Source organism: Apus apus, chromosome 1, assembly GCF_020740795.1.
Source record: "Apus apus isolate bApuApu2 chromosome 1, bApuApu2.pri.cur, whole genome shotgun sequence".
Classification (NCBI taxonomy): Eukaryota; Metazoa; Chordata; class Aves; order Apodiformes; family Apodidae; genus Apus; species Apus apus.
This window is the reverse complement of record NC_067282.1, coordinates 30,369,616-30,392,449: the sequence shown is the minus strand read 5'-3', so window position 1 is coordinate 30,392,449 and position 22,834 is coordinate 30,369,616. Positions and strand designations below refer to the sequence as shown.

Here is a 22,834-nt window from a genome sequence, read left to right as displayed (position 1 = left end):
GAGTGATTAGGGTATTCAAGTTCGTATGTCCTAAACTGTGTGTTATGCTTAAGGGTCATGGTAGCATTACACTGTGTGATGTGCTCTAGGTGATCCTGCTCTGTCAGGGGGATTGGGCTAAATGATCTTTCGAGGTCCCTTCCAACCCCTGAGATTCTGTGATACACTGCACAAGAACTTCAGCGGACTGTCTTGCATGTAACTCCTGTGTGCTGAAGGGTTTTCCACTGAGATTATATGGTCATGTCCTGGATGTTAGAGAACAGGTGTCTGCAGAGCATATCTCTTTGTCTGCAGAAAGTATTTCAGTTTCAGGCACTTAGGTTTTGGTGTTCCCAGAAACACATAACAGTGATACTTTTTTGATACCTCTGCCTTCTGTGGGGCAGGAAGCTACAGCATAACCAGCTTCTGATGTTTTGATGTTTGTAGGCTGGCAGGCAATTGTTGTGATGGCAGTGTGATACTTTATCAATAAATGAGGGAGAATCATAAATCATAGGACAGGGTTAGAATACTTAGTAAGTTTGATCGCCTCCTTTTAAAAATCTATTTAAAGATTTAATGGCTGAACATTGAGTTACTAATTACAAGCTCTTACAGTACAACTTGGACACTTTTCAGTTATTATCCCTTTTTCTGAAGCTAATGGAGTCATGATATTGGGTTTTCACTTAAACCCTATTGTATTTTCATGTATGTGACTTGCAACACTTTAAAATACTGGGTTTTACAATCCATATATTGCAAATGTCGAAAGAGACAGGGAGCAAGTTTTCAATAATGTTGTAAGCATTTTAGTAGCACCTCATCCTTTTTTGTTTCTCTGTGCCTCGACCTCAGGATGCTTGACAGAGAGAGTGATTTCAGATGTGAAGGTGTGTTTAGAATATATATTCAGTGATTTTTGTATGTTTGCTGCAAATCCTATGGGTTTTTACTTCCCAAGACACCTTTTTATTAAAAATACTGCTTTAAAAGCCTGTAATGGTAATGTAAACCTTAGTGAGTGCAGATCCTTAACTTGAATTTGGGCTATTTGTCATCAATTAGAATGAAAATCATTCAAATGTGATAGCTAAAAGATGCCCATATATTTCTGGTTTACCATCTGTAATACCAGTATATCAAAAGCTTTAGGTACTTTGCTGTCCAATTTTTATTTAATCAATTAAAATTTTTGCATTAGCAACTAAGGAATGTTATTTGAGGACATGGTCTATTGAGTAGAAATTAGCATATTAATCAGGAGCAAAGGAGTGTTAGTGAAGTGAGAAATGATTGGAATGAAGCACTGCATAAGCATAGACCCTATCAAAATCATTTTTGCTTGAGGTTAGCAAAGTCCCTGGGTTTTCTTAAAACTTGCTCAAATGCAAAATGGTGAAAATGTGTTTCTGTTGTGTTAAAGCTGACTTTGGCAGTACAATCAAAAATAGACTTTAATGTGCTTTTCTTGAATGACTTTTTCTTCTGTTGTCGTAAAGATTGTGGCACAAATATTCCCAATTCCATTAGGATTTCTTACAGACGCCACGTTCCTGCAGCCACACTTCTGTGTTGGAATGTGCGTCTGAAGGATGTTTTGAGCCGCGGCCAATTTCAAGAAATTTTGTAGTGAATTATGGTTAGTGTAAAAACAGGTGTCAGAAAAGTGGAGCAAAACTACATGGATATTCCAACTGAAAGGCAGGCTAGTACACTGTTTGATGCCAGAAAGTCCACAAGGTAAAAAAAATTGTAATTTTCTCAGCCATGCAAAAAGACTCAATAAAAGCTTGCACAGTCAATCCACAGTAAGAAACAGTCATATGAAATTGGAACTAATTCATTCTTATGTTCACAGACCAATACTTGTCTTCAAATTATAATTAAAATAGCTTTTGTGAAAAGCATTGGTGATCTTGTTCCTTTTTCTTTTGTCAAGTGCACCATGTAACAATCAATAAGCCAGTTTGAACCGTAAGCCAAAGATTAAGCTGGTGTGGAACTGCTGAAGGCATTGCTAATGTTGCATCTGGAGGAATTATGCAAATGAAATATGGATTAAAAATGTTTTTCATGCACTGTTGTTCTCAGTCAATACATTATTGAGGAATGAACTTACCTAAAAATGAGCAAATGGCATAAAACAGTTGCATTTCCTTTGTAAAAGCTGAAGCTTTTTTGGCTGTGGGTTTGAAAGACCTAAGATCTAGTCTGTGTATTGTCCTCTAATCCTGGCATCCTTTATGTTGTAGTAATGATCTTTTTGATGGTCTTTCACAAAGTGAATGAGGAATAACAAGGTTGCCTTGGAATACTGTGTGATCTTGGGAGATCCTGCAGGGAGTTTACGTATTCTGGATAATTCAGCACTTCATATTGACTTGTCAGGTTGTTCAGACCAAGCAAAAGAAATCAAATTTGACAAGTAATTTAATAGTTTCTGCATGACGTATTTTCTAGACTTCTGAAAGGATTTTTTTGGTGTTTTTTGCTTTGTTTTAACTGAGCTTGCTTCTAATCCTTTGGTTCTTACCTTGTAAACCTCTTCATCTCTGGTGGCTCCATAGTAGTTAATAGACAGCATAGGTCTCTTCTGAGATGCTGTTTGTTATGCAGTCTAAAGTGTAAAACTCTAATGTATAAAGTCTAATGAATTGCAGTTCCTTGTTCTTCTGCAGTGGGTGTATTAGATCCAAGCTGATACAAAGATGGAGAAATTGTATCCCATTTCACTCACTAATAAAAATCTGGTCTATGCTGGCATTCATACATGGTGCACTTTTATTTGGCTAACACGGGGGTTTCTCCTGTTTCTTTTATTTCTGTAGTTTGAAATAGCTGTCATGAATAATACAGAGTAGTCCAACGTGCTCTGAAAGTTGCAGAATACCTCCCTACCCTTGCAAGGCTGTTGGCACATGTGAGACATTGTGTTGTCTTCGTAGCTGGGCAGATCACTAAGACCTGTGGTGCTGTTCCTGAACATCACTTTAGCAAAGCTAGCATGAGGTGCGGCTTCTGTGTGACTGCAGAGGGATCCAAAGCACAGTTGTGTCTTGCTGTCTGGGCTGGTTTCAGTATTATTTCTGCATTAAATATGAACTACATTCTGTTCCATAAACATCACCATATGTACATCAACAGTTGCTATGCAACAATGCTATTTGTGCTTTCAGTCATTTTATCTTATCTTTGTCACCGGCTCTCATAGCTGTAATTTTTTGGGCGGGAGGAGAGAAGAGCATTTTGCATGTATTTCAATGTGTTGTATTGAAAAAAAATTAATTTTTCTTATGTGTGTATAGCTAGGAACTGTCTAGGGGCAAGTCATGGGTTTGATATAGGGTGTGTTTGGTTAAAATTCTTTTTCTGATCTTCCTACTGGCAGACACTCTGGCATAAGGAAGTGCTATAATTTGACAGTTTCGTTCTTGGTTGAAGGAATGAGAACATGCTTTTGTTAAACATTTATCAGCAGACTTTTCTGATTGTGATTGTAAATTAATTCCCTTACTGCTTTAATTGCCTGTTTCTTAATTTTTATGCCAGCAGGTAGTTTAGGACTGCTGGCTCTAAACATAAATTAAAAATGCAGCTATGTTATAGATAATGGTGAAAGTTTCTTACTGAGCTAGTTCTTGGAAAAATGATCTACTAATGTGACTTGAGGAAACACAGACCTTTGCAGGCAATTGCATTCCTAACTTTAAAGGACTGATGGGTGGAGAAGATCTTACATTGTAGGCACAAAGAAAGCATAAGATATTTCTGTAAAGTTGGGTGAGATGACTCATTTTACTGAAATTTTGAATATATCTTCACAACTCCTCCTTCATAAATGTGACTGTCTTAATGTCTATTTTAGTGACTTTAAATTCCTTTATGCTTGTTCCCTTTTACTGAAAGTAAAAAGTGTTTAGATAATTCCATTGATGGAGCGACTGCCAGACCTTTTGTTTCTGAGCAGCATTCATGCATGGATTGTTTCACTGTTTCATGCTTCACAGAAGATTGCTGGCTTTTAACATTTTATTCTTCTCAATTTTTCTCAGTCTTCTTTCAGAATCTCAGTTTGTGAAATTCAGTATTTTTTTTTAATTCCTGTTCAATAATACACATAACTCTGCCCATATACCTTAGAACAGCACCTTTATCCCCACACCCTTTGAATATTTTCACCTTGTTTTGGGTTGGGTTTTTCTTCCTTTATACAACTTCTCATATGAAAGGACCTCTTCTGAGTTTGTACATGAATCGTGCCTACTATCTAACTTTCAATGTGTGGTTGTATTCCAGTGAAAATGAATATTCAGAGGTTTATATCCTGTATTTTGTGTATTTGTAGTTTGGAATATCAGCTGTATCCAGCCATTTAAAGAAATGTGAAGGGAGGAAACACTAATAAAAACCCTGGAAAGACATTTATTTCTTTTATTAAAGCAGTTACTCCTATAACTACATGTAATTGTTTCCAGTTAAATATATAGAGCTCAGGGTCTTGGTGCCTTGTGATACAACTTCTAATCTCATTAGATGAATGTTTGACTTGTTCAATTTTTCATCAAGCTCTTATTTAGGAAACGAACACCCTCCCTCATCTTTCTGCCATCTTAGCTCTTGCCTGCTGAGGAGTTCTGACATAGACCTGTTTACTTTAAGAGGATTTTCCAGTCATCTCTATTTGTTCGTGCTGTCACTTAACCACACATTCCAGTCTCCAGAATGTCTTGGGGTCTTCCTTAATGCTTCTTTTTTCCTTTATGTACTTCAGTCTTTTATGGACTGCTATTAGCAAAAGAGAAGAACCTATAATCAGCATCATGATCAAAAGAAACAGAAGCAACAGCAACCTTTCAGATCTCTGGCATTTATACAAATTTCCAAATTTTTGGGAGGATCATAAAGAAGATGCAACCCATGATCAGAACAGACAGCACTTTGATGAATCAAGATTTCATATGTATTATTGTGACATACACTCCATTTAGAAAACAACTGTGACTGCTTATGTCATCTCTCTTTTCCATCTCTAAAAAATAGAAATTACATTTATTTACTTACTTTATGCAAGTGTTGCAATGATTAACACACTGTAAAGTGGGTTCAGGTGGTTGATGGGGTAGGCTCCTAATTATTATTATTTTTTTTCATTTTTGTTTTTAAAATTCTAGACTGTTAATTCCTGCACAATTTTAAACAACTAAGGATATAATGCACAAAATATGTGGGATCTTCGAGTGGGCTCAGTGAGACGGGAATAGGATTGGCTTTCTGCCTACTTCAGTGGTTTTAAACTTCTTGGGTTTTTTTAAGTGTCACTGGTGTATGTGTAAAAAAAACCAACCCCCCTGACCTGCCTCCCTGAAAAAAAAACAACAAAACCAAACAACCCAACCTGTTGACGTTTATCTATGGATCTTACATGTTGTGAAGGAGGCTGATCATCTGTAGTCTGCACTGATAAAGTTTATTAAGTAGGCATAATACAACTTTACCCTCTTCATTATATTAGTACTGAGAAGATTTTTGAAACAGAGCCTTGTGACATAAGAAGAAAAAAAAGTCAAATGATGTGGAAAACCCTCCACTTTTTGCAAGGTTTGTCTCTGCTGTTGAGGGAAGATTCTGTTGCTGCGTAGAAGCAAACACACACACTCCCTGTAGACATGATACATGTTTATTGTTGCTTGAATCAGAGATGCCATTAACAATTTTTTAGTGTAGCGTCTTATGCAGCAGTTTGGCTAGTTAGCTAGTCTTTCCATTGAAACAGAGTTAAAAAGAAACAGCTGTAAATCCATCTGCTCCTTACATCTCAGTCCAGGCAGGGGTTGATATCTTAGGATGTTTGTACATTCTTAATTACATCCTCTTTGCTGCTTGTGTGAATACTGAATGGTTCCTTAAATAAGTTACGACTGATGTATCATTGGGTAGTAACATTGTATTGTAATATCCTAAATATATACAGAAAAGGTCAGTGAGAAAATACATGTTTTTTTGCAAACAGGCTGTCCTGCATGTATATCGGAAAGTTGGCAGGGATCTTAACTTGATTTGTAAATGCTCGTGGTGGGAAGAAGCCATATAATAATGTTTTCTTAGTGAGAAAGCACATACCTTCAGCTGCTAAGAGTAATGACAGTCACCAGTAAAGAAAGAAGGATCTGTGAGATACTACTTCTATTTGCATTAGTCCTCAGGTTGTCATCCATCTCCATGACTAAGCAGGGCCATCAGCTGTGAAAGTCTGCAAGAATCAGTGGCATAAAAAAGGTTTTGTAAAATATTTTGTGTTTTCAGTTCTACTAATACCCCAGCCTGTAGCTGGCAAAAATTCTCAAACTAACTGAGCTCAAAAATTACTGTCCATGTTAGAGCAGTAATTCACTCTCTCCTGCAAGTAAATTAACTGTAACGATAGCTTTGACACCTCTTGAGTGGAAAGCTAGGGACAAGTGTATTTTACTATTTTTAACTGTATCCCATGTAAATGAAAATACTCTTTTTATTCTCTACCTTAGAAGATGTGTAAAAAGACAAAATATAGGAGGAGCAGTAAAATTTCAAGTTGACAAATATATGTAGGGGTTTCATTTCATAGGACTTGGTTATGTGTTAGAACTCTGATTACCAGAATACATCCACTGGCTGCCATCTCTTACAGTGCTGGGTTGGAATTTCATGTCGAAAGCTGTTTATGAGTCTGACTCTGCCAGTTCACTTGAGTGATCATTTTTTGATCACTTTGCAACACTTGTGTCTAGGTTTGTCCTCCATACATGCTTTGTTTCTATGCTCTGTGGAACAGGAGACATTTCTGATTATGTCTGGTTTTTGGTACGTAATGAGTTGAGCTGTAGCACCATTTGAGAGTCAGTGATCAGAAAGGGAGAAGACTGAAGAAATAAATCCCTGCGTGATATGCAGAAAGGGTAGAGAAGAGGTTGACAGAATTCAAAAATTTGCCTAATGCCAATTAAGGGCATTCTTCTGCAGAACTTAATTTTTTTAAATATACAAAAATAATATTAATTTGTTTAAAGTGAGCAGTGAGATACATGGAAACTATTAATTGCTTAAGTACAATACTACTGCTGGTTTTGTATAGATGTGAAACTTCATGCCTGCAGAGCTCAATTAGAAATGTAATGGAGTTCTCTCATTTAAATTAAATTTGGGCACTAGAGGAGATGTTTTTTGTTGCTCTCTGTGGCAAGTCATTCTTCAGAAAATAAGTCTAAAGTAAGTATAAACATTAATCAAACCCAGTGATTGTGATTTTTTTTCATAATTTATCATTCTTTGCTTTGCAACCCACTTTTTAGATGTAACTTCAAATAATCAACGCAGAAACATTGCATTTCTTTGTTAATTTTTTTTTTTTTTTTTTTTTTCCAGAAAGCCAACCAGAAGAAAAATCTGACACCAGCAGCACTGGTGAGTGTGAACACTTTCCTTGAAACACTTATGAAATTACTTCTGACTGCAACATTTCAGTTTTACTTTTCAAGAAATCAGCTATTGGAGATAAAAAAGCAACAAAAAAAGAGGGTTTTTAATTAGATTTCTATGGTAGAGTATTAAAAAATAACTTCATAAACTGCTGCTACAAAACCATAAATTATTAATAGTTTTTATTTTAATAAAATGGGGGAAGTTATGGGGGGGGAGTTTTAGAAATGTAATCTTTTGAATGTTATTTTGAAGGTTTTTAAAAAATGTCTCAATTTTTTTTTAGGTTCATTGTCTGTCTTTTAGTTGGCATTCTTTCCTCTTGATTGGAGAGTTTGTAGCAGATTTCGAAATCTTTTGTTATTTTATTTGAATTGCATACACTAAGCAATCGGAAAAATAGTGTTCTAGTCTTGTCCTTTCATAAGTTTTTCTAATGAAAAATTCTTTCATGTGAAAGATTTATAAATTATTTTGAATGAGTAAAAAATGTCTAGTTCACTGGTGTTACATACCTGTTACATATTAATCCAATTATGTTCTTAAATACAGTTTAATATTCTAAGGGTGCTTCTCAAACTGCAGTTGCTATAGTCAAAGTGTGGGGTTTTTACACAGTTCAGAGTAGTAAATAAAAGTACTGCCCTTTGATTAGTATTTTTTTGTGAAACAGGCAACATGCTTGTATCAGAGTGAATCCTAAGGCTGATACCCTGATAGACTAAAGATTTTATTTCAGATCAAAGCTAGTTTGTGCAGGCTTCCTTTGCAGTCACTGAAGGAGACGATTCCAGAAAGTCTTATTCTAACACAAGCGTGTTTGAGTGCAGTTCCTCAGCAGCTGAAGCAGAGCTCTCTTGAGGCTGTGTGTTCCTGCCTGCTGCCTTCTCTTCCATTAAAGCTTTTATGTTTACCTTACTGAAATTCCCAGATAGGTACATGACAGCATGCAACTCATACAGTGTCAAGTAGTGTTTAATAAAAATCCCCTTTTCTCCTTGTATAAAGAGAAGTTTGAAAAATGCCATTAACATACAAGCACAAGTAAGTGCCAATGTTACCAGGAGCCTGTGAACCTGGGAAATTAGACACAGCTAATGCAAAATATACAGACAAATCTCAGTCTTGTTAGCAAAAGGATTACCTCTGCTGCACACAGATTAAATAGGACTGGGACTGGGCTGGCACTCCTAAGTGGTAATGGCAGAGATATGAGATGGATTGGAGTCGCACAACCCTGCCTTTTTAAAAAGCATTTCCTAAATACAAGACTAATGCTAGTGGGTTTTCAAAATTTATTCTTGAGATAATTTTTTTTTTGACACTTTTAACATGGAGATGTCTGTTTTTCTAACATTTGACTTTCATTTGAATTACATTTTGGCATCAAATGTTGTCTAAAGTGTATACTTTGCACTTGGCTAGGACTAGGGTTTGAGGTTTGTTTTTTGTGGAAGAGAATTCTGCGTAATACTGCCTCTCTTTGTATTACCCTGGCTTAAGCATGTCAAAAGACTGGTTGGTGTTAGAAATGTTATAGTCTGTAGACTTGTGCTGAATCCAAGATGTGCTTTGTAGCTTGAAGGTTTTCTCTGTTACTTGTTAAAACCTGTTCACTCTGATTATATGTTAATTCTGGTGCAGTTTTAAGGTTACGAGCCGCTACTTTCTTGAGATTAGTATTTTATACCACTTGAAAACTGAGACTCACTGCTGTGGGATGTCATCTGTACAGCATATCTTGAGAGTTTAACTGCTAAAATGAATGCAGGTTTCGATACTTGCAGTCAGTTTCTCCAGTGTTCTTTATTTGTAGGAGTGCAACCTTGGTTTTGCTTGGCTTTTGGGGTTTATTCTGTTTTGGTTTGCATTTGAGTTATTAAATTGTCAGCTCTTGACTCCTGGTGTATCCTCCTTGTTCTGTGAATGTTGTGTAAGATGGCTGCATGTTTAGTTGTTTGATTTTGGTCTTCAGTTAGAAGAATGAATGAGCTGTGACTTGTTTAAATATGCTGACAGGATGTGTCATTTGATGGACTCAAGCTGGTTATGGATTCTGTTTCTGAGTTATGGTAGTTAGTAACACTGAGGCACTTAAAAGGGGACTCTCAGCCCTCAGTTGTGCTTATTTGCTGACTCACTTTTTTCCTCAAAATCATCCTGAAACTTGAATGACCTTTTTCAAACTACATCTTAAGTAGTTGTTCAGGTTACTGAGTGCTTCTTTTTTCTGTTGGTCTACTTTATTCTGGCCTACAAAAAGTACTTTTGAGGCAATGATGATGTCTTCTATGTACTTATGCAGCACAACAAGGCACTAATTACTGCTTTTAGACATTATGGTAACAAAAGTATGCAAGCCTTATTTGTAGTTGAAAGTAAGTAAAGGAAATGAATGAGACAACATTCAGAAATCCTTTGACTTACAGCCTTAAAAAGCTCCCTCACATGTTTACATCTTCATAATTTCATATGTCCTAAGTCATGAGGATTATATAAGACATTTTTAATCACATTTATTGTTGGGCTGGTTGTAAACCACTTACCAAAAAGACAAGATGTTACCAGTGTTGTCACTCTGCCAGATATCTTTTGGAGAGCAACAACGTGGTGTTGTTTGGTCAGACCAAAGATCATGTATATAGCTGGTATCCTGTCCTCAGTGGTGGCCAATTGCAGATGCCTTGAGAAGAGTATAAGAATAACACAGAAGCACCTCCCCAAAATACATCTTACAGCCTTTAATGATCTGCAGCTCAGAGATCCAGACCCTGGTGTGATGGTGTTTTCTTTAAGAAGCCCTCCATGGATTTTCCTTCTGTTAAGTATCCCTGCTGGTTTTTGAGTCCATGTAAACTTTTATGATTTATAGTATCTGGAATGATGCTATGATTACAGTAAAAAAATGTTCAGGAATTAAGGCATACCTGAAACAAGTTTATTTAAACTAAATTTGAGTTTGATATATGCAGTTTGATAAGTTTAGATCACTTTTTCCATACAGAAATCCTATTTGATTATTGCATGAGATAAACAGTGCTGAGGGATTCAACCAATGTTGTATAGAGTCTGAAGGCAGATTTCTGTTAAATGTAAAAGGTGTGTTACAAGTTACAAACTCAGCTGGAGGAAAAGAGAAATGAGAATTGGCTCTTCTTGATCCTATACAATGCTGAGCAAGTGATTTAAACCCAAATTTGTGTATGTAGCTCCTGTTTGCTTATGGCTTTGCGTGCCCCTACTTTGTAAGTGCTGTTGTGGTTACAGAAGTTGTGAAACCCAAACATTTTTGACAGTTAAAGTGTGACCAGCCCCTCATAACAATACCTGGAAGCTGCTGTCTTGAGCCTGAGTAGTCTATTAAGAATGGTATGGCAAAGAAATGCACTCATCTAAGAGCAAATGTAATTAGGTACTGTCCATGTGGAAGTGCATTAAATTAAAGTTGCATGGGCAGCAATTGATTATAATGTTGCCTAAGCTTTGAGAACGTAGTTTTGAAAGCATAGTATTGCTGCTTTTTTTTTTTTTTTTTTGGAGGGGTAGGGGAGGTGTATCAGCTCTGCACATAAACGAGAGGTGCACCTTTTTCTTTAAGAAGGTGTACATCAAGGAGTGTTAATGTGCCACCTGCTAATTGACATTCCTGAACCTACTTCAAGCCACTTGAGCTCCTGTTGTATCCAAATGTCATCTGTTAAAGTCTTTGATGTTAAACTTACGTTAAACTTTAGGAAATAGTAGTTTTTAATACTGAAAATGCTTTAGGACAAGGTGTTAGTCATCTCTTTTCCCTAAACCTGCCAGTGAGTAATGCAAATGCCTTCCAGTGAAGGGAGAGGTACCATTGGGACCATCTCTGTTTTGCCTTTAGGTAAAAGGAATAAATTACCTGAGCTACTGCAGACAACTTAGTGTGAAGCTAATATTAAAATTTTGCAAACTGAATGTTTATCTGACTGCAGACACAAATATTCAGCACTTGAATTGTCTATAGATGACACTTCATTTTATGATGTTGCAATAAAAAATGCAGACATTGATTAGACATGTGTTGGAATATTTGAAATTCAGTGTAAGCACTTCGATAAACACTGAGCTGCATGCAGTAAAATCAGCAATTTTTTGTTAAAGGCACAGAGTTCTTACATTGTGAACCAGGCCTGTATAAAGCTGCTATATGCACATTTGATTTTATGCACTTTTAAGCAGTTAATGTATGTTAATTATACTCAAAAGTGAAATTCTATCTGAAGAACTACCATCAGGAATAATAAAACTAATTCTTATTTTAAATAGTAGCTCAAAACTCGGTCCTGAAGATAACTTAGTTATGGAATCTGCCATTTTCAAGCCACAGAAACAGTTTTGTTTTGAAAATATAACTGTTTTTGTTGGCAGATAAATGCAACAAAACTTAAAATATGAGCTTCTGGGGGCCATAATCAGTAATGAGACTCCATTTGTAGCTGTTGAAACATAAAAGAAGCAACAATTTCTTCTTTAAGGCTTATGTAGTCAAAATCTATCATACGGGTTATAATAAAAACTGTGGTGAATCGGGGAAGGCCAGCAAAAAGGACATGGATTTAATGTAGGTCAACCCTCATTGGGGTTGGTTTTTTTAAGAATTTGCATAATTTACGTTAGTGTCATCAAGGTTATTTATTTTTGTATACTGTATGAATATTATAGTATTTATGTTTGCCTGAGCAGCACTGATGTATTTATTGTCATGCAGTTTCTATCCTGAGAACAGAACCCAATACAAGCAGTGGGAGCTAGTCCAACAAGCCTGCTCTGTCCTTCAGCAATGTCCCCATCCACCTTGTCCAAGTATTGCACTAAGCAAAAGCATAGTTTTGGCTCACATCAGAGTTCTTGGTCTGCCTTTCTGACTCTAGGGAAATTCCAGGAATTTCAGCTGTGCCTGGCATCACAGATGATGACCCCACAAATTGTGTTTGTCTTCTGTGAGGCATTTTGCTGATTATTGCAGTTCACCCACCCACCAGCACAATCACATTTGATGGGTTCAGACCTCTGCAGTATTGCAAATTAGAACCTTGAATGATGGATGAAATGGACAGAGAGAGATCAAATGCTTGCCGCCTTGGCCAGTACAAGACTAGTGTGTAGCAGATGTAAAGCTAGCAGGAGGCAGTTTCAAAGTAAATAAAAAGAGTTGTTCTACACTCAGAGTGTAATTGAGCTATTGAATTCCTTGCCAGAAGATGGGGATGTGAAGGTGGTATTTGCTAAAGGCTTACTTGACCTTAGAGGAGACCAAAGAGGTATGTGAAAGAAAAATCACCAAAGGGTACTAAGATTGAAGACATCTGATTTAAGAGACCTCAAGCCACAAAAGCCTGGTAGACACTGGGATGCATACCCAGTAGGAGAGTCATACATGTGTGCTTTGCCCTTACACTTCTTCATGGATATTTGCTTTTGGCCACTTTGCTGCAGTCATGATGCTGAGCAAAGCAGAGCTCTCACCTGCTCCAGTACTGTTACTCTCAGGCTCTGGTTCTTGGGGGCGGGGGAATGTTTTTTTCCAGTTCTGTATTGCTGTTACACAGTTTCTGTTAGGGATAATTGAAGTTTCTTGGTTTTAACCATGGAAATAACTTAAGGGGGAAGGCAACAAAGGCAAGAGCAGCTCCTCTAAGGTTGTGTGTTACCTCTGCCTTTGCTAACTGCAGCTGTGAGAGCACTGGGGGCTGCAGCAGGACCTAAGCTTTTTGTGTGCTTGAGTCTAGAAACAGTCTTAGCAGAGCTCATTTGGTGCTCTTCTTCAGCTGTAGGGTTTTTCCAGCCCCAGCATTTTGCCAACAGCTGTGGTGATACAGGAGCAGGAGTGGCATGGAGCTGTGCTACTGAGTATTGTCTTCCTCATGCAGGTTGTCCTAGGGATTTCTGCACTGTACTCTGTAGGGAAACCCTGAAATCATCATCTGTGTGTGGCAGAAAAGTCTTACAGCAGTAGACGTTTATCATCATATGAGAAGACATAAAATAGCCTTGGTGTTAGATTTCTGCCCTGTTGGAAAGAAGATTCTTTTCTGTTCAGTTTAGAAAATGTGTTGCAGATAACACAAGACCTGGCAATGCTGCAGGTCTTAGGTAAAGTTAGTACTGATAAGACTCCTAACCTGAGAGTAGCTTTTTCTCTGTTTAGCTGATTCTTATCAGCCTGACTTGCAGGACCTTTAATTTGTCTCCTCTGAGATTACCAGTTTCAGCATTGAGAAAATGTACTGCTTTATCCCTAATACTTGCCAAGGGCTTTATTTAAGTAGTAGAGAGGCAATAAATTACTGGGTTTGGTGTTACAGTTGCTTGTTCTGTTTACGTTATTTGATGCTTAGACTGTTCATTGCTAGTTTGTTTACTTAATTTTTTTCTTCCTAATTGAGAGAGTCTGGACCCACCTCTGACCTGTTCTTTATTTCTCTTCAGCTGTTTGCTATGGTACAAAATCCAGAACCTCCTTTGAGATAACAAGCAGCTTTCTGTGGGGCTGCAGCACTAGATTTGTAGCTTGAGGTTTTCTATTAACACATTTTTTAAAAAGTTAAATCTTCTGACTACTGCTGCAAGAAAGAAAATTGCCTTTCTAAAACCTTACATAGGAAAAGCCAAAACAGAAATTTGTATATAGAGATTTTATTTATTTATTTTTAATTTAGTAATTTCAGGATAATTAGACATTACTTGTGTTGTACAACCTCAGCATTGCACTGTGTGGGCATCTGCCTTCTTCCATAAAGCCAAGGCCCTTGTGTGATAGTCACTCCTTGGGAAGTCCAGCACTGCAGTCTTCCCTGAACATCAGGCCCGTGGCTCTAGAATGCCCCTTGGATCCTTATCTTCCTGGGGCATTTCCCTAGCAAGCAGCCTTGGACTTTTAAATCTAAATTGTCATCTCCTTGGTGTGCTCCTGTGACTGATGAAGTGCCACCCTCTTACATGGGATGCCAAACCTCCCTTCAGCAGAAGTGAACAAGAAAACCTGCCACCTTCTTTTGGCCAGGCTTTCCATACCTGAAATAAAGCTGCTGTTGAAAGCTTGGAGTGAGGTGGTGTCAAAGGCAAAAAAGATGTATCCTGGAAAAACATAGTCTAGTTGTTCAGGTAACTGAAATTAGTGCTAGGGCTAGAACTAGTGGAATCTCCCTCTAATGTCCAGAAAGGTGCTGGGTTTCATGAACTGTCTATAAACCAAATTTATGTCCCCCAAAGCCACACCGGTAAACAAGAGAATACTGTAGTCATTTTTAGCATTATCAGATGTTTACAGACCTTCAGAATGGCTCCATTTCTCACAGTCCTCTTGTAACTATTTTTTGAAACTTAACATGTTGAACTTGAAAGTACTAATAGTATTTTAAATGAGTAGCTGCTGTTTACAGCTATAATTACTGTACCAGCTTTGTGAACAGTTTTGTTTTTGAACTGGCAGAGCAGTATTCTTTTCTGAAGCTTAAAATGAACAAGCATGGTGTTAAATGATAATGGTAATGATGTTAAACTGTTACCAGTGCAGGCAGAACCAGCTTTTTGGAAGACTTACTTTAGCTGTGTGTGGTACTCCTACTACACACATTTTGAGGAAAATAAATAAACTATTTAGTTCTACAAGATATTATGCAATTTCTTTCAGAAAGAAAGGCAACTGCACTTTCTTTTTCTGACTGCTTACTCATCTGCTTTCCTCAGGGGTCATCATACATCTCCCTCCTACCTTCCCCAGTCCTTGCCGTACTTCTCGTTTTCTGACATGTTATTGTGAGTGATGATTTATAGAGGCAGTGCTCTGAGACAGTGTTCTGTGTGATATACTGGTACATGGGACTTACAGAATGTCTGTTTCAAAAGTAATTAAAAAACATTATCTTAATTTTCTGATCTTAAATTTCTTGTACTTTATGAATTGCTTTTTTTTTTTACCTAGTAAATTACGTGAGCCTATCTCACCAAATGAAAATGCTTTTATTCTTTTAAGTAGTAGTCACTTTCCTGTCAGTCTAAGAATTCTGCTCCGCATTGCAGGACAGGAGACAAAATTAGGGTTAGGCAATAGTTTTCTAGATAAGATGAAATAAGTCTAGCCTAACAAAATAATATTTATTTTGTCATAGACCCAAGTTTACTTGTCCTCTTCATCTCCCATCCTGATTCATTAGTCATCAGGATTAGGTAACGTGACCCTTCTACGTAAATAAATTTAGGGATAAGGAGCTGCCATTATTAAATTGTAATATTTGTTGCCTGCTCTTATTCTGCTTGTGTAATAGGGAGAGAAGGAAGAAATTTTCTTAAGCTGTTCTTAAGGTGAAGGGAAACCTTGTAATGCTTTAAAGTAAGAAGTGAAAATAACAATGCCACTGATGGCAACAAAAGATGATATAATTTTTTCCTCCTTTAGGATCTAAAGAAATATTAACTATTTTGGGAAAGATGTGACCAATTGTCACTTACGCAGTTTCAATAGTTACAAATGCAAAAATACAATTAAAAATAAGACATGAGTGTTTGAAAATGTCAATAGTACAATTATGATCCTGTGAAACACTGTTTACTGGCTGAGCAGGTACTGAAGGTGCATAGTTTGAGCTGTAATTTAACCTTGCTGCAAAGCCTTTGTGTTTGACAGCATCAAGGTTACCTACAGGAAACCACATCTGGCTCTTGGGCAGGAAGTGGCTGGAGACTGAGGGAATACTTCAAGGGAGCATAATAGACTCACAGAATGGTTGGAATTGGAAGGGACCTTAAAATATGATCTTGTTCCAACCCCCCTGCCATGGGCAGGAGCACCTCCCACTAGACCAGGTTGCTCCAAGCTCTGTCCAACTTGGCCTTGAACACCTCCAGAGAAGGGAATGTGAAGGATCAAGGGATGGAAACAGTTCACTGTTACCAGGGAACACTAGGCTGGATAGGCCTTTGTCTGACATAGTGCAGCCACTCTTATGTTTTGTCCTTATGTAGAAAAAAACCAAATAGGTGATAACTATGCCAGTTACTGCCAAGTGTGATAAAAGAGCCACTCTCTTCTCCACCAATAGAAAAGATGGGCATACAAGTGTGGGATAAAGGAATACAATGGGTATTTTGGTCAGTTTGGCACTGTTTTTTCATGAGGAGTCATTTAGGGAACTCATAGGGACAGGGATACTCTTTTATTCAATGTAAGGAGATCAATCCTGCCTTCAGCTCCCTTTGTCACTTCTGAATTGCCTGCTTGGTGGCCCTTTTTCTCACTCCAGAAAATGGGCAGGGAGGCAAGAAGAGCTGACCTGTTTGGGAGCAGGTTAAATGCCTCCTTAGGGAAGAGCAAGGAAGTTGCTTTTTACTTCTACCTAAGCAACTTTAGATCATCAGAGGAATTACAGAAATGGCTGTTCTTCTGATACTTTTCCAATAAGTTCATTGTGATTCAATTCTTAATGAGAGAAAGATAAATAGAAATACTTTGGACGTCGTATTCAAAGAAATGTTGTTGGAACAACTTCTAGTATTTCTAACTTTAGTGCTTGATTTTGCAGCTTTCTCATTGTCATAGTAGTATTAAATATGCAATTCCTAACTTTAAAGAAAGAGACGTAGAAGGTAACTAATACCTTTTCTGGCACAGCCTACAGTGGTGGAACACAAACGCCTACCTGAGGGACTAGATGCATGCAAAATATATTTATGTTATATTGAATATACTTACGGAGTAAGAGGAAACATTATGCACAGTATAGAAGTTTTATGTGGGCATTTTGTCCATATACCAAAGCAAGACACTCACCCACGCATCCAGCACTCAATAAACATACCTACTTTATAACCCTAACAGGTTGTAGAGTCTTGCTTTCCACACATCACTCACCCCGGTTTGAGAAATCACTCATAACTAGTTGGAAGCGTTTTGATTTTAGCTGATATGATGGGGTTCAATGTAGCTGTGGATTTGTTTAATGTGAACAGGGAAGATAATTATTTTGTTACCACCATCTTTCTTCTGTTTCTGGTATGTGTATCAAACAGCTGAGGGCTGTGTCTTCCATCAGTGATGTCATGTAAAAATTTCAAACCCTGGCACTTGTAGAAACACCTGAGTGCTCATGAAAATGGGAAAAGAAGAAAAGAAGTTAGCATTACAGCAGATTACATATATGCCATAGATGTCAGTTATTTATGCAGAAATAAAAAAAAATGCAGTGAAAAGTGGTCAATGTAATGAATCATTGGGCTTTAAATATTAAAAAAATAATATTTTTATTAATGGTTAGAGATGTACATTTATTACTTTAAAAAGGCTTTTAAAGTGCTCTTTCTTTTATATGGATTAAGAGGGAAGTAGGTACTCTGAACCAAAGGCCTGACAAATAAAAACTTTCCGATAAACCTGTTAAGAATAGCTGTAAACTAATCTCAAGGTATTAAATACGTTTTGAATTTTATCTGTGATTACCAGCTTACAAATAGCTTATACTCCAGGAGTATTTTCTGTAATAAATGCAGAAGGATCACATGCTCTACTGCTTTTTCACGAGTAAAGTCATATTATGATGAAAAACTGATACTGCGTTCTGATAAAGTCCTGATGTTTTCTTGATATTGAGCATCCTAAGAACCCAACTGGAACACAAGCAACCACGATCTATTTCAATTAACATAGAAGTGCATTAATTGTATGAAATCCAACTTGTTTTTTACTATTTTTATTTTTTCTTTTCAACTGCAATGACATCGAGAATCTCAATCAACATCCCATTACAAGTGAAGGTTATAACCAAAAGCATTTCAGTGAAAATGGATGATTTGACATCCTAGGAGCAACAGCCTCCTCCAGACATTGTGCTTATACAGGCTGTGTATTTGACAGCACTGAGAATGTGCTTCTTTAAAACTTGTAGGTTAGTTATGAAGCTTTGTTTGATTGTCTTGTCACTTTTTATTGCTCATGTAGAGAACTGTGAACACAAAGGACTTTTCATAGAATTGTTCTGTGTGATGGTTTTTCTATTTTTTGTCCTAGAAGATCAGCAGGATTTTGTGTTTCTTTTAGGGTAGCTTTCACATTTACTTTTCACAGGTTTCCTAGAGATTCTTGTGTGTACGAGATAAGTAGTTAATGAGGATTTTTTGAAGATACCAATTTGAAAATAACTTGATGGGGGGAAAGGAGGGAAGTTGACACAAGTGATGGAGTTCTAGCTGGGATGGCCTAGAAGTGTAAAAGAAGCATGTGAAGAATTGTATTTTTCTAGATATCTTTTGTGTTTTGTAGATAGTTAATGCTTTTGGACAAACTTGGAGAAGTTTTGAGGTACATGAACAGTTCCTCAACTCGTATGCCTGAAATGTAGAGTGATCTGATTTTTAAACAGTTCAGTCTGGAAAAGTTCCACCATAAACTACATCTTTTATCATCTGTAAGTCTCTAGCATGGGGACTGAATAGAAAAGTTCGTAGTTTCTAGGCAGAGGGTTCATTCTGATGGAGTATTCTGGAGAGGCTGGATTTTCCCATTTGATAAAATTGTATTGGAATATGTTTTGGTCACTCTGCCGAGGGACCCAGTTAACACCACCCATGGAATATTACAAGTAAAAGAGAGTTTCGCATTGAGGGATAATGAATTTGCATTCCCTGTACTACTAGGGATGGATTTGTTCCCTCTAAAATCCAGAAGAAAACTGATCACAGCCTGTCTTGTGTTAGGTATTTTCCCTGGTTGTCACTTACAGTATACATTATAGTGCATTTTGTTGACGTTCTTAGTATTTTTTTCTAGACAAAATTGATATTTTGGGAAAGTTGAGAAACTACTTGGTTACTTTTTCATTCTTTAATAGCATTTTACTTTAATTTTGGGTTCATTTGAGCTCTGAATTATGGTTGGGTTCAATAATGAACAAAGCTTAAACTTGGAGTTAGAGAACCTTCTTTTTGCCTTTTGTGATGATTTCTCAGTTTGCTTTTGCAGAGTCACTGATTTGTAATGCTTATGGTTAAATTAGTTAGAAGCAACTAAAACTTGGTTTAAAATATAAATGACAAGTTTTAATAAATAGGGAAGCTGAGAAGAAAGAAGGTATTTATTCTGTTACTGAGAGTGATGCATCTTAAATGCCAGCAGGTGGTCTGTTGAAAACTAATAGTACTAGTTGCTTTTAGTAAACCATTGTGCAAAGCAAGGGCTCTGTTAATTGCCTTCCCTTACCAGCACAAATGACTAGTAGGAAAGAGTGTCTTTAGCATTGTAGGATGTCATTAGTGGAAACCTGTTAATGAAACTTTGTCAGATACTGTTATTAGACATTTGATATGTATATATAATTAGAAAATTTAACATTCTGTGCAGATTCAACTCATTTCCCACAATAGAACTAATTCCCCCAGCGTTGTTTTGTTCTTTTACCTGGTTTTGTCAATAGTTTTTAAGGTAGTGGCACAGCTATAAATTTGGCTTTAAGTGAGTTGAGAAATCATTTAACTTAAAATCAAGTTGATTAATTTTAAACCCTCTTGCAGTTTTGATTTTTTCCAAAATTCAGTATTATAGATTAGCATGAACACTAATGAGCATTCAAAATCATTTATTCCAGTCAAAATCCATTCTGAATTTTTATAAGCAAAACAGATTTTAAGCCTACTTATTATATGAAAATACTCTCACTGCTGTTCAGCAGAGCAGTTAGTGTGTGCATGTTAGTCATACAAGTACACAAAAATTCAGCTAGACTCTCTGGTTGAAAGACAGCATCGAAAAAACATGTATTAGAAATGGCATAAAGCATTAAATCTGTGTTTACAGTGTTTAGCAGATAATTTTTATTAAATTCAGGCATAAAATTTTCATTCGTCTTAGGTAAGCCAGAAATGGATGTCATTATGAGATTTACATACCATTAGCTCACATCAATTGATTAGCAGCCGAGCTCTGTGGTACAAGGCTAGTTAGATACATTATTTGTAATGCCAGGAGGCTGCAGGTCAAGGAGATTTACTGGCTGCACACTCGTTTCTTTGTGATTACTTGATAAAATGAAGTGCATCACTGTGAACAATTGACCCTTTCGTACAATCCAGACTGGTCAGCAGTCTAAATCCACATTTTAAAGCCATCATGATAGCCTCAAACTTAAGAGTTTCCAGGGTGCAGACAAAGGTGTTGTCCTCCTTCAGTACCAGTCGTGTACCATTTTCAGACTTTATGAAGTATTTGAATTGAATAATATTTGAAGATACCGAGAACTCCTCTGGAAATCCGTCCAGCCTGCTTTTGGACACCAGTACAATTCTGGATTTTATTTTTGCAATGAAATCAGGAGCATTACAAAAGATTCTAAGTCCTTGTGAACGGTCATGGCTGTCAGTTATTTCCAGGAAAGTAGTCTCTCGAGATGCTAGCTGTTCCTTCTCCCACCTTGATTTCACTGCATCTGAGAGTACCTTAAGCTGGAAAAAATCTGCTTCTTGTGCCAAAAGTTGATTTTCTCGAAACCCTTCTGGTAGAAGAAGTTCTCCATTTCGTAGGAAGTTGAGAATGTGTCTGAAAAGGAGTCCATCTCTGTCTATGAAGTAATGACCATCTGCATCAAATGGGCACATTATTTTTCCGTTTATGATCCCTTCCAGAAAAGAATCTGGATACTTGGTTAGTGTCTGTTTTTGTGTGATGTATAGGTAGCCGCCAACATTCAGAGTAATCAGGGATGTTTTGTAGTCCTTGTCTTGCTCAGAGCCTTCAGAGTTGCTGTGTTTTTCATCGCATTCCTTTTCTCTTCTGTTTGTTTTTCTCTCCATTGTTGAAGTTAGGACAAAGAGCCAGCTATCTTTCTTTGTTCTTGTCAGCTTGCAAAGAGATTTTACTATTCTTTTTTATGTTTTAAAAAGCACCTTTATTCTGCGCCGGCACGATGTTGGAATGGAAACGCTGCTAGCATTGCTCCGACTGTCAGCTCGGGTTTGCAGTAGGTGGCGTATCAGCTGTGTATGCAGGGAGGTATCAGGGATATGACTGTAAAGGAGAATTTGCATTTAACTGTGTAAGGGAAGAAGGGTATAAAAGCTGACTGTCACTTTCTTTCGTTTAACTCTATCAAGTTTACATAGTTTTGGAGGTTATTCACAGAAAGACATACTACTATTTTAAATGACGCATTATTCTTAAAACTTGAAGTTGTATTTGTAGTAGCAACTGGTCAAATCATGTTTAGTACTTACGGGATTAAACAGATAGCTTCAGTTATGTTTCAAGGATTTAAGTTTTCAAAAAGCATCTTTTCACAGTTTTTTTTGGTACTGATTACATGATCTGATACATACGGCAGAACAACAGTAAAAGAAAAGGTGTCCCTGCCTGTACAAGGAGGGTGGTGTCTGTGGAGTGTGTGCACATATGTAATTCCTCATTTATAGGACACGTGTGCAGTGGTAAGGTGTTTTAACAGCAGATACTCTGGAATTGATACTGAGAACTTGTTTGTCTGACTGTTGTAAGTTTGTGGTGAAACCTCCCATTTGCAGTCGATGGGAATTTCTATATCAACACAAGAACTGCAGCCTGATTAGGTTTTGCTTTTTGCCTTTCTCTGTGCCACAGATAAAAACTGCTTTAAAGAGGGGATTTACTCTTTTTATCAGTGATGTTCTTTAAGTCACCAAGGGTATCTAGCATCAGTTTGTTCTTTCTTGATAGAAACAACTCAGCTGCCTTGCAGAACAAAGGGTTAGTGTGCCTACAGATAGCTCGGAACACCACATAACGCTATAGCTTAGCAACACTTGGTACAGGGAGGGGGCAAACATCGGCAGCGCACGCTTGAATCAAATGGCTGTCTTCTCTTCATCAATCTGTGCTTTCAGGCTCGCTCTTCGTTGCTTCTTAGATTTCCCTCTAAACATTTGCAGCTTGGAGAAGGAAAGGGAAAGCTCTCCAGGCACCTCTGTGTGCATTTCCTTGGGGAGTGAGCTGCAGCATGCATTCCCCAGCATGGGTGGGAGCGAGCGCTTACCTTGGGCTGGACCTGAAGAAAGAGGTCCCATCTTTTTCAAGATATATTTTTTACTTTACAGGTAGATGTGTCTTGTTTTGCCTGATTAGCAGTGAAAAGTCAGATTATTCTTCTGTGAATTCTTCTGCTCTCTTTCTAAATGTTCTTACTGCTACCACTGTCTCTAAGGCTGTTTACTGGTGCAGAGTCATCACTATAGTCTTTTATAAAATAAATATAGTAGAAATAGATGCACTTTTTTTACTAGCTATTCTCCGTGTCAGGGTATCCCTTGCACTGATGTGCTATTTTTTTTCTACTGCTGTATGTGATGTACTAAGCAGATACTATTCATCAGGTTTGATTAATCAGGAATTAGTCATGGCTTTAAT

At 37.2% G+C, this 22,834-nt stretch overlaps 2 protein-coding genes across 2 annotated transcripts in view; one reads left to right on the top strand and one right to left on the bottom strand.

The window, feature by feature from the left end:
- Positions 1-22,834, top strand: part of GTF2F2 (general transcription factor IIF subunit 2) — a 92,252-nt gene that overhangs the window by 9,686 nt on the left and 59,732 nt on the right. Inside the window, exon 5 of the mRNA XM_051639324.1 lies at positions 7,390-7,428. Within this exon, the coding sequence (XP_051495284.1) occupies positions 7,390-7,428 (39 nt within the window). The remainder of the gene's footprint in view (positions 1-7,389; positions 7,429-22,834) is intronic.
- KCTD4 (potassium channel tetramerization domain containing 4) lies at positions 20,026-21,427 on the bottom strand. The gene has a single exon (XM_051639292.1). It carries the CDS (start codon positions 21,250-21,252, stop codon positions 20,479-20,481), a length of 774 nt encoding a protein of 257 aa, XP_051495252.1. The 5' UTR covers positions 21,253-21,427; the 3' UTR covers positions 20,026-20,478.

What these genes read in the sequence shown, in the direction of transcription:
- KCTD4 (XM_051639292.1), bottom strand. Translation starts at nt 21,252, where the DNA reads ATGGAGAGAAAAACAAACAGAAGAGAAAAGGAATGCGATGAAAAACAC.